General features: G+C 41.7%; 1 protein-coding gene across 1 annotated transcript in view; it reads left to right on the top strand.

Annotated features, from left to right (window-relative positions):
* LOC103538468 (F-actin-monooxygenase MICAL2) overlaps positions 1–12185 on the top strand; it is a 107049-nt gene that overhangs the window by 92221 nt on the left and 2643 nt on the right. Inside the window, exons 28-33 of the mRNA XM_030451533.1 lie at positions 280–377; positions 2543–2884; positions 2936–3884; positions 6697–6791; positions 8807–8899; positions 10248–10341. Of these exons, the coding sequence (XP_030307393.1) occupies positions 280–377; positions 2543–2884; positions 2936–3884; positions 6697–6791; positions 8807–8899; positions 10248–10341 (1671 nt within the window). The remainder of the gene's footprint in view (positions 1–279; positions 378–2542; positions 2885–2935; positions 3885–6696; positions 6792–8806; positions 8900–10247; positions 10342–12185) is intronic.

The following is a 12185-nucleotide window of genomic DNA, read 5'->3' as shown; positions in this document are numbered from 1 at the left end:
TGGTGGCTTTCAGAACTAATAGTTGATTTTGGACCAAATAATTAATCTGTAAGTGTATTTGTTATGTTAAAGCTTGACATGGTAATATCTTGGTTCTGGGACACTTCCCTTCTATCCAAAGATCATTGTTATGCAGAATTCCCACAGACTGTAGGTCAACTCTTCCGGTACAACTGTATCCAGATGAGTTCTTAACTTTCTACTCTCAGTCTTCTATTGCAAACTTTATTTAAGACAAAAGTAATATGAATATGATGGTGAAATATGTGACTTTGGCAGGTTTCCCTCTACTATCCAGCAAGAAACCTGGGCTACCCTGGAAGGACAGCTCAGCCAGCTGTCAAAGTGTTCCTGGAGAAGATAACTCTCAAACACAGGTACAAGGGAAAACCGAGTAGAGCAAAATGAGTGTAACTACTGTTGGGACGTGTGCTCTCAGCAGGCTGTATGAGCATCCTCTGTTTTTTCAAGTAGTTTTTATTCTCACAGTAACCAGCAAAAATTGGAGTTACACATGTGTTATACATAGTGAAGACTTGGATGTTCTGATTAATGATTCTTAAATCACTCAGCTACATAGCATTTGATTTTTTTAGGACCGAGACTTCAATTGCAGTGAGAATTAGGCACTAACCTGTTGCATCAGCCAATGTGTAGGTAATGCTACCCTGTCATTCTCTCACAGCATGGAGTTCAGTTGCTACTGTGGTTTCTTCTGTGCCCCAGTTTCTCCCCAGTGGAGAAGAAACACCCCAAAATCCCCAAATCTCTGTCCCCAGTGCCCCCAGGCTGGCTGCTGGTCTGCCTGCCTAGTTGTAGGGCTAGATGGAAACATGTGGCATGTTGAGCAAGGCCAGGTACCAGCAATGGTGGGGTGAGAGTATCACATCCCAATGGCTTAATGCTGCTGTGCATCACTGGGCAAAAGGAAGTGCCAGCACCAGCCTTGGAGAACCAGTCTGAGAGCTGAGATAAGGGCTTGCATAGTGCCAGCCATCACAAACCTGGCATAAGAGATGGGGGATATCAGGCTGTGACGGACTTAAGATGTAGGTGTGCCAGTGCCTAATGTTTACCCCTGGCTTCTGGGGAGAAGAGTTATTTTCTTATTTTGCAGCACACCTCCCACAGCTCAGGAGTATCTGCAGCTTCTGGCAGAACCTAGAGTTTCAGTTGAACTCTATGTATTGAACTCTATGAATATGTATTTTTATTTCTTTTAAGGCTTGCCCTAAGTTCAGCACTACAGCAGGAGTTGTGACTGACTGTCCCCAAGCAAAGGGCAGCATGTCCCCTGGCCTCAGAGCTGGGCAGAGTGAGGACCAGCCCATGTCCTCCATATCCTAGCCTGTTGTCCTTACCCTTGAGTTAAAAATGATTAAAGTTGCTTGACCACAGATCTGCCTTAGGAAAAGATCAAGTCTTCCACATCCACAGAGGTAGTTGAAATCCGGTCCAGAACAATAGGGCCAGGAAGGAAATGTCCCAGGGGAGAAGAGCTGGACAATGGTGCCTGGTCATGCTGTGCTCAAAGATAGGTGACTCCATGCTGCAGCTCCCACTTTATAATCAGCACTTAGCAACCTTTTTCTTACTCTAAAGAGAGAGGATTAAGAGGGTATTTGTTTATTGATGTTTCTCTTTTTTTTTTTTTTTTTTTTTTTTGTCTGAGATCCGAGCCAATATTAATTTTAGTAATTAAATACAACTGTGAAACAGGGAGTAATCATTACTACCTTACTTCCAATGCCTCTGGGGAACAAGAAGTCAGGCAGATAAACAGCTTCACGCATGTGAATTTGGAAATCTGACACATAAGTGAAAACAGTAATAGAATCTTCTCACTATCTGTTACCACATAGCATTGAGGATAAAATGCCTCTCTTTTAAGAAGGAAAAAAGCTCTAGTTTTGGTCTGTTGGCTACGTAATATGGGTATTTATCCTTGTTACTATCTTCAGCAGAAGATTTCAGTGGTTAGAGTAATGAATTTAAATCTTCACTAAAGGAAAAATAATCATGAGAGAACTAATTGAATTGTTTAAAACTACTGTTTGCATTTTGCAGTCTTTTCTGGACCACTTGACTCATTCCTACTTGTGCCATGTAAGCATGTGATATTATAAAAGCAGTTGGAGAGGATGGATGACGGTCTCTTGTGATTGCATCTAAGGTGATGCAACTGGACTGCACACAGGAGCAGATCTAGTCTTGTTTATTTTCCTCTGGGTAGGACTACCTCTTTCTGAGGAAAATATTGAAGGCTATTCATAACATCATGACAGATTCTTAGCAGGAATAACTTTGAGTTTACTATTAAAATTTCCAGTAGCTTTAGATCTTCACTCCTAGAGAAATAGTAGCCTTTTAGGCAGAAAATCTTTTCTTCCTATTGTATTATCATCTACATATACATGTGTACATCTACATACATGTGTACATAAAGAAAATACGTTAATTAGTTTTATTTTTAGATTGAAATGTATTAAAATGTTATATGAAATAAAAGATACCCTAAAATGTAATTTTCTTCTTTTCATAGTCAGCTTCTTACAAGAAATCACCAGAAGTTACCAGAGGACATTTTAAATCCCATAGCCCAGTATTTCAACGAAAAGAGAAAGACAGAGAGATGTCTGAAGGGAACCATCTCTTTGTTCCCCATTTTCCTTTTCAGAGCAGCACCACAGGTTCTTCACAAACCCCTACTGGAAACGTGACACCAGCTTCTGGTTGTTTGGAGCCTGAAGATGTAGATGGTGACATTATCGCAGCCCAGGGCTGCAAGGAAAAAAACCAGAAATATACCTCTGAACCAGATGATTTTACCAAGAGGACAAAAGTACTGTCATCTCTGGGTTTGAAAGAAAAAGATGACAAAAATAGAAAACATACAGAAGAAAAGCTTAAGCAAGAATTAAAAGAAGCAAAAAAGAGGACAGGTCTTTGTAGTCAACAGCGACCTTTGTTGTGTGATTCAAATGGGACCAACTTAGGTGGAACCAGTCCAGAGTATCAAAACAAAGGAGTAATGGAGATGTCAGAAGAGAAGAAGGAGAAGGACTGGAGGAAAGATGCCTTCAAAATATCTGGTTGTCCTGTGCCCCTCTCATGTGCAGATGGTGATCCACCAACTCTGGCAGCTGACAGAAGAGATGCTCTGAGAAGTCCAGATGCCAGAGAGCATGTGCCTGGCCAGACAAAATCACCCATGAGGCTCATAGCCAGTGTGATCAAGAGGTCCATTTTGGAACCTCTAACCTCATCTCCAGAAGGACTAAAGCAGGATGCAGACAGAAAAGTCAAAGACTCTTCAGAACAAAGTTCCTTCAGTTTTCCCAGTACTCCATGCTATTACCTAGGCCAAAGGAACAGTAACAATAACAGAGCAAATAGCACTCAGCCACAGGTGCTCAAAGCAGAGGAGTGGGAAGGAGTGTATTTAGGAAATGTCTCAGATCCATCTTGTGCTTCTGTCTGCTCTGAAGACAACTCTTCAGGGGATTACAGTGAGGAAGTATCCTTCCCAGTCTACAGTTCCCACAGCAAGCCTTCCAAGACAACCAAGCTACCTCAGAAATCATCTTGCACTAGGACGGAGGATGTCCCAGGACTCCTTGAAAAGTTTGCCTTGAAAGAGACTCCTCCAGGGGCTCCTATGGATGACATATTTATCTGTAACAAAAAGTACCTCCTTTCATCTCCAGGGCCTAAGAGCACCTCCAAGGACAATCTGGATGACTCTGAACAGAAGAGTAGTCTTGGATCAGTCTTTGGTAGACTGAGAAGTAAAGTTAGTGACCAAGAAGGGAAATCCTTCATGTCATCTCTGCCTTTCATGAAAGACCATTCTTCAGAAGACAGACTACATTATCCTTCCACAGGTGAGGACCTGAGTGGAATTACTTATTTCTGGCAATAGCACTTAGAATTTAAAAGACCTGTCTGTGATCTTGCAAACTTGTATCAGTTGTATGTTAAGTTTAGGGTTAGCTGCTTTCTACACAGGAAGACCTAATAAATATGGGGGTTTTTGTTAAACGTTTAGGAGTTTTTCCTGGCTTAAAAGAGCAGAGTGAATTTGCAAGCAGAGAACAGCACACTGGACCCAAGTTTTATCTGCTGCTCACCGCTGTTCAAATATGTCTGTCAGGAGAACATACTCATACTTGCTGAGGTGGAAGGAGCAGCAGGGTAGAGTGGGGTGCTTTGCAGAGCATTTGCTGCCATAACACTGAGTCTGCTGTGAGTGGGCGACTACAGAGGGCAAGCAGGACAGGCACCAAAAAGCCCAGTGCAGTATAGTGTACATTTGCTATCCCTTTCTACAAGGAGCTTGGAGACTGAAGCAGTCCAGTTGCAATAGCAGGAAACTTTGGTTTGTGTATCTTGTTTCTCAGCGGGTGTCTCTTCAGCTCTGTGTTGTAGTGACAGTGCTTTTGGGAGCTTTCCAGTGTCGTTAAACTGTGCATAGGCTCAGAAGGAATTAGGTGCAGCACAGTTTCAGGCATGAAATATGAGGTATGAGAGCTGCACCAGGTTTCTTGAAAGGCTGAGCTGTTTTGGAGCAATCTAAATGGCTTTTCTTTGCAGAGCAAGGTACAGATATCTTGCTCTCCACAACAGAGAGGCATTGGGAGGACTGTGGATGTTCTGAGTCTTTTTTATGTGTAGACATCAGCTTCCTTGTGCTCCTAAGATAGCCCTGGGGAGTCCTTGGGGAACTCATTGACCCTCCCTCTTCTTGTGGAAAGGCAAACAGCTCCTGAGTCACAGCCTCGAGGTGGAGGCAGATGCCCTTATGTTACAGCACGCTGCCTTTCCTCTAGACCTTGTAACACTTTAAATTATTGATATTCATTCCAAAAGGAGGACATGGGGAGGCTGAGAAAAGAAAGGGAGCGTGTAATTGCTTGTGTTTCCAGCCCTGCCAGGCTAAGATTTGCTGCTTGAGTATTATGGAATTTGATTTCATCAGCTGCGTAACCACAGGGTAGTTACTGTAAACTGTGGTTGCACAGGGAGAAGCAAGGTAGGTGAGTATACTTCTCAAAAATAGTGCCTGACATTCCCTCCAGATGCCTTTCTCCAGCATGTGCACTGGGAAAGTCTTTACAGTGCCCCATCCCTGCTGAGGGCAGAGATGGGGTGCAATTGGATTTGGACTCTCTGCAGAGCATGGGGCAGTGTGTGGCACCAGTGTGACGCCAACAGTCATGAGCCATCTGAGAGTCCCTGGCAGGTCAGCAAGCAGGAGCTATGTCCTTCCTCTGTGTGCTGGGAAGTATAGAGATGTGGGGTGGCAGCCTGAGCAGATCTGGAGCAGGGAATCACCTGGGAGGCTGGAGACCCTCCTGGCATTTCTGCCAGGGCTGTTGCACCTCCCTGCAGAACCTGTCCTTCAAAAAGGAGGGCAGGACCCTGGTCTACTGTGCTGAACCCTCTGAGGTTACAGCTTCATTAAGCACAATGGTGCTTCTAAAATTGAGATTGCTGAGAAAAATAAGAATTTCTTCTTCAGAATACTTGGATTTACTTTTACTGCTTTGCCACCTGGGATGAATGTGTTCCAGGGGTCCTGATTTTAAATTATGGCTTGAGAAAGAAGTTCTACTTCAGGACTAGAATCCAAGGCAAGGCAAAGAAGATAGATTTCCACTGGAAGCATGGGAAGTTATTTAAATCTTAATACAACTTGCACACAGAAAGCCAACTGTTACCTCACAGATACAAAGAAAAATGGCACTGTTAGCTTTAAATAATGTACATTTCCAAGATGTTGCCCAGCTGTTAATCATTAACCCTGTAGCAGGTTGAAGCATAGAGACAGATGTTCCAAAAGTGGTTTTATTTTCTGAAATAAAGAGAATGAAGCAATGAATTAGACAAATTAAGAAGAAATTCAAATATTTACACCCAGTTGAAACAAGATGCTGGAAAAACAGGCGTGATAAAATTGCTGCAATTAAATGTAATTTAATTTATAATTCTGAAAGCATGCTTCTTCCAAAGGCAGCCTTTCAGTTTTCCTTATGGAGTGTATTGTTGTGATGTATGGATTTGCCTGACTTATTATGGCATTTTAATCAACAGTTCAATGATGTGATAATATTCCTAAAGCAGAAAAATAAGTGACGTTTGTTTAGACATAATTAATGAAATATTTATGTTGCATGAGGCTGTGTGATAAAGCCTTGTTCTCTTAGTCCATTTGCTTCTGATTACATTTGTGATTTTTTTATATGACCAGACATTCTGACGCCAACTATTTTACACTGAGCAGATGTCATGTAGTAAAAATGGGTGCCAGATGCTACAAGCCACATAAGGGTAATTTGTTTAAGAGCTGGCTCAGACTTTTTGCATTGAATTACACTGTATAGTGAGCCTTATACAATCATTTGGGTAATATGGCTAACTTCAGATATACGTTTTAATGAATGTTGAGTGCATTCAGAGCAGCATGCTACAGGCAGAGTGCTCAAGGAATTAATTTGTTCATAATATCTAAAAAAATTCAAATATACCCAGCCAGAGTTTTTGACAGGGATCAAAAATTTAATTAATGCCATCAACCAAGTTTCCAAATTGTTCTAGGTGCTGCTGATTGAAACACAGGGCAGGTGCAAAGTGTCTGTGTTAGTTAAGGATCCGTATTTTTTTGCTTCACCTGACTATTTTGTTCCTGCATTTTAGAATGTGAACAGCTACCTGTCAGAAAACCAGCTACTGAGTATTCTACTTCTTCCTCTGATGATGAATTTAAATCCAAGCCTTCATTAACACACAAGGTAACCTCGACTTGGAAACAGAAAGACATTTCTCAGTTGGACTGGATTTAAGTTTTATCATATGATTTTGATTTAAAACACACCACAATTTCTCAAGGTGGGGATGGGAACACTTTATCAGTGGAGGTTATGTGTCAGGGAGAGAAAAAGACATTAAAGCTCCTTAAGATGGATGAAAATAAAAATTTGTTTCCTCTATGGATCTTTAATTCCCTCAGGTTACACCAGTGTTGACAGAGAAGGTCTTAATTTGACAAGCAGGCATGTTTCACTGAAACCACTTTGGTGCTGCATTCTTAAGTGACCTTAATATGTAGCCCAACAAGCAAACTATTGAAAAAATTAAACCAAACAGATGCAGATTTCCCTTGGGGAAATACAACTTCATTTGAGAGGCACTACAGGCAGGTTGCATGGAAAACACCACGTTTATCCTAATCAGAATGACTGCATGAGCTGCAAAGTCGCACCCAGACCCTGTACTCCGAAGGGGCTGGCTGCACAGCAGAGTCTCCAAGTCCCACCTTGGTTCCTGTGTCTAGCAGGGGTTAAAGCACCACTGAACTCTTGATACCCAGCTCTGATTTGAAGCAATAGAGCTTTTATTGCTTGCATAGCTCATCAAAAATGTCTTTACCTGTTTCCTGTAGAGAGAATATTGGTAAGTGGAATTAATAGTATTAGGTGGCCCTTTGATTTGTTGCCTCTGAGAGGGAAAAAAAGGAAGCGAAAGCAAAGCAATAGGCTGCCCACTACACTGAAAAAACAGCTGAGCTGAAAGCTAAGTGGGGCTTTGAATAGAAACCCAGTTGCTCAGCTCCAGAGGAAACAGAAGTACCATGAGGCAGAAACACAGCAATGTGTGGTGGCACATCTTGCCAGTGTGTGAGATCTGCTGAGATGTCAGAAATCATCTTTCCTGTTACAGAAGGAATCTATAGTAAGATAATAATCGTGGTGAATTAAATAAAGTTAATACAAAATAAAGGAGAGACATGAGAGAAAACTAGGTAGGAGCAACTCCCAACAGTTCAGGCAGCTGCAAAGACAGGCAGGACCAGGCAGCAGGGAAAGGCAGCACTTCCAGGGCAGCTGCCAGGAATGGGGTGAATGAGCAGCTGCCACACACAGGCATTAGCAGTGACTCAGTTTTGATGCACATTCCCCACTCAGTTTGTTTCTCTAGGCTGCCTCCTAACATTTCTTTTCATGCCAGTTCTGGTTGCTTTGTTGCCAGTACCACCGTTTTTCTCTGGCAAAACTTGGTGGGAAAAAATTTAGCAGCTTTCTCTCTTGTTAATTTTTTAATAATCTTGTCTATGGTGCTCATATATTCTCTCTCCTGTAAGATGAGAAAACCGCAGCCTTGAAGCACTTCCAGATAGCTTGGGTCAAGGGCAAGACAGAGCAAGCACAGGCAATTTCCTCAGCCAATCCTGCTGTCCCAGCAGCAGGGACAGGTACCCCAGGGAAAGGCAAAACACCTCAGTAATGCAGTAGAGAAACAGCCCTGGGGGAAGTTTCATAGGACTTCAGGATGGCTGCTTCTGATACATACCTATCACCATGTTACAAGAGATCAGTGGATTTTACCGCTTAGCAGCTACAGCAGTAGAAATTCATTCAGTTTCCTTAAGATGCTGCTTTCCTTTGCCTGGCTTCTTCCCTGATCATGATGTCTGCAGAATCCAAGTATCATGGTATGTTGTGGTCACCTTTGTGATTTGGACATTTTTCATTGATAGGCACAGTTCACGCTCACTTTGGGTTGCAAAGATTTAAAGTCAGTGTAGGCAAATGCACAAATATATTCCTATGCAACTGTTTTAATTTCAGTTAGGTTGTCCCAAGCACCCTGCAGTAGTAGTTCACCTTGCCTTGAGCTGGGAAGTCAGGTTAGGCAATCTCTGGGGGTCTCTCACAGCCTCAACAGTTCTGTTATTCTGGGGAAGATTTGAGAAAATCTGTAATGGTATACTTAAGCTTGATTGCCTTTTTTTCTCTCTCTTTTCTAGGCAAAAAGTACTCTCAGAAGGAGAAGGAAGCTGGAGAAGGAGACAAAGCAATTGATTAAACAAGAGGAGCTGAAGAGGCTTCACAAAGCACAGGTGAAAATCTAGCTCGCAGATGTCCCATTTGTCTCCCAAGAGTGACTAGTGAGGACAGGGGTACCCAGTGTGGGCCCTCCCCTCGCTCCTCACTGGGGCTCACTGCCATCTGTGTTGAAATGCTCCCCAAATATCAGGTGCAGAAAGATACATGTGGCAGGGCCTTGCATATCTGTATGTCACATATCCACATGTGGCCCTTGAGAATGTTAATTTTGTAATTATGTATGAGGAGCAAGATAGAATAGGGACTGAATGAAGAGGGTAAGAGAAATGGGAAATAATGTCAACCTGTGAGAATGTCAGAAATGCACCTATCACACCTCTGTGTACTACAGGAGAGTACAAAAATACAGTGATGGGTTTTGTTCTCTCTGTACAGTGAAAATCATCCATTTCCTTTCTCAAGGATGGAAAATCAGTTCATTTGACACAGGCTCTGCTCTTTGGAAAATGGTGGGAAAGCTCCGGACCCTGCTAATGTTTTGTTATTTCCAATTACAGTTCAAAGATTTGGGAATGCACTTTTGTGTAGCTTCATCTCAGGCTGTTCCCTCAGGTGTCAGAATTTTCAGGTTTATCTGTTTCACTTACCACAACTCCATATCTATATGCATAAATATTTTTATATATACACACACACAAACCTTAAAGGCTTATGTGGCCATTAGCATTTTTTTGTGTGTCTGTGCAGTAGCACAGGGCAGAGAAACCTAAGCCAGAAGTAATCTCATCAAAATATCATAAACAAGATATGGTAGTGGGGAGCTTTTTGAAGGTATTGTCTATCATCTGCTGTTGTATTACTATTGCAGGTGGATAATTTTGGAGGGAGCTTCAGCTTGCTTTTTCTGTACCAATATTAAGATTAAAAAGAACCGAAAAAGTTGAATGTAATGTCCTTCCTTAGCTATTATTCCTTAGCTAAGTGCACTTCTTAGCTATTATACCCTTTCCTCCCTGTGTCAAAAGCTTGTGTAACATAGAAGGAAAACAAACAACAAAACCCCATTGACAGCAACATAGCTAGGAAAGCTTTCCAGCTGTAAACCTTCAATATTTATGAGTTAGATTGATGCAGCATCTCAGAACATGTGCCTCTGAATGTGTCCTGAAGTGTGAACTTCAGGAACGCTGAAGGTCAGAAAAACAGATTCTTTTACTACCTTTGGTACTTACCCTTGTAAGAATGTGGTTAGATAACTAGTGGAATTATTACATTGTTTAGGCACCTATTATGTCAATGAGTTTGTAAACCCTCCTCTGAGACCTCTAACCATTGAGACCATCTTTTGCCTCTGAATTTTTAAGCAATGTCTGGAGCTCTTATACCATTATCATTTTGCAGGCAGTCCAGCGACAGCTGGAGGAATTGGAGGAAAGACAAAGAGCTCTGGAGATTTTTGGTGTTAAACTGGAGAGAGAGCTAAGAGGAGAATCAGGTAAATCAGGAGAAGCAGTGTGTGTTTGCTTGTTTGGTGGTGGTTTTTAAACTTTTTTTTTCAAGCAGACAGGTTTTAATTTAAGTCATAGAAATAGAGTTTGGTGCAAAATCTGAAATTAAACAATAATTGGAAGGACAAATAATCATTGTTTATCCTTTTCCTCTAACTCTGTTAGCTCAAGCACCTTTATGCTGAATGCTATAAATTTTCTTTTGGCTATCACAGATTTGGAATTATTTGCCTTGAAGTTGAACCTGAATCTAAATTTCATCATGCCCCCGCCCCCCAACATTTTTAAAAATCCCATCCTGGGCTTAATTTCATCTTCTGAAAGGAGCCAATGAGGTTTCCAGGAGGTGTATCTCAGTTACCAAGCTAGCAGCAGCCTGTGCCTAGTAACAGTCCTTAATGACTTCTGGAGTGAGAACAGACTCAAACCTCTCAGCTTCCCCCCCAGTGGGTGGGAGATAACTGAGATGCTATCCTGGCCCTAGTTAGAGGCAGCATTTTCACTCCCAGCACCCAGGAATGCTGTGTCCTCCCTCTGGCTCACCCTTACCAATGCTCCCAGAGTGCAGTAGATGAAGCTGGGGAGAGCTCCCACATAGGGATGGGACATCTGGGGGCTCCTGCTAAAAACAGGGATGGAGATGTGAACCACATGTGTAAGGGACTTCAGAGAGGGCGATGTTCTGTGCTGAAAGGACTCCAGGGAGCTCACAGCTTGATTGCAAATGTGTCTTTATTTACCTCTGCTTTAGAAAGCCAGACCTCCTGCTTTCATGACAGGCAGTTGCACAACGCTGAAAACTTAGATATGTTTTGGCACCTGATCTTGTTGTTGTCTTTGCTAGGCAACCCAGCACAATCTCTACATGATGGCTTTTTAAATGCCATATATCTTAGCAGTTATCTCCCTTATTCTAACACTGAACTAATCAGTTCAGCAAGAGAGCATTTGTCCTGCCTTTTATACTTACTTTCTATAATTGACAGTGTCAACCTATATCAAATATTATTTGAAATTTTTTTTTCCTTACATGAAAACTTAAACATTTATCAAAGAGCATCCATGTTACAGCCTGTGAGAAAGTCTGCTAAAGAGCCTTTGAGGGTTTGGAGTATTAGCTTTTTTCTTTACTGCTGATTTGTGTAAGGGCAGATGTTTTTAGGAAATCTCAAAAATGTAGAGGCACAAGCAGATTTTATCTCTTGGGATAGACACTGAATACCAGGATATATGGCCTAGAGCCACTTCTTGGTTTTGCTGTTTTGACAATCGCATTTCCTAAAGAAGGCTGTCTGCCAACAGATTGATGCTTCTCATTCTCTTCCCATCTTTAGTAATTGGATTGCCCTCATTAAGGTGAAAGTACGATTTTTTCCTCCCTGTTGATTGTGTGTAGGTGGCCAGTTACAAATAGGGTAGATACTGAAATGTAGGATGTTACTGCATCTCAATAACTCTTCTGGTGCAAAAGCATGAAGCTGTAAATTTCCTAAACAAAATGTGTTTTGGTGCTTGTAATAACATACATGTAATGATGCAGGAATCAGTGAGTTTAGAATTATGTTCAGCCTTCTTAAAAATAAGGAACACAATTGTTTAATGAATGACCAGTGTTTATTAGGTTAAGTTGTATTTAAGCAGGTCTTGTGCTTATGTAATTCAAGTGATTGAATAGGTATTATTAAGGTAATTAGAAAACAACCACAGTTCAGCAATAATATTGAGCTGCAAAGGTTGTGAATAACCAAATTTAGAGACAGGCCTGCAAACACCAGTCTTCAGTGACATTTACGCAACTCTCCTTTAATAATTCTGTAAGCCCAGGATGAAT

Source organism: Calypte anna, chromosome 5, assembly GCF_003957555.1.
Source record: "Calypte anna isolate BGI_N300 chromosome 5, bCalAnn1_v1.p, whole genome shotgun sequence".
Classification (NCBI taxonomy): domain Eukaryota; kingdom Metazoa; phylum Chordata; class Aves; order Apodiformes; family Trochilidae; genus Calypte; species Calypte anna.
The sequence above is the reverse complement of the archived record's forward strand: the minus strand, read 5'-3'. Positions and strand labels throughout refer to the sequence as shown.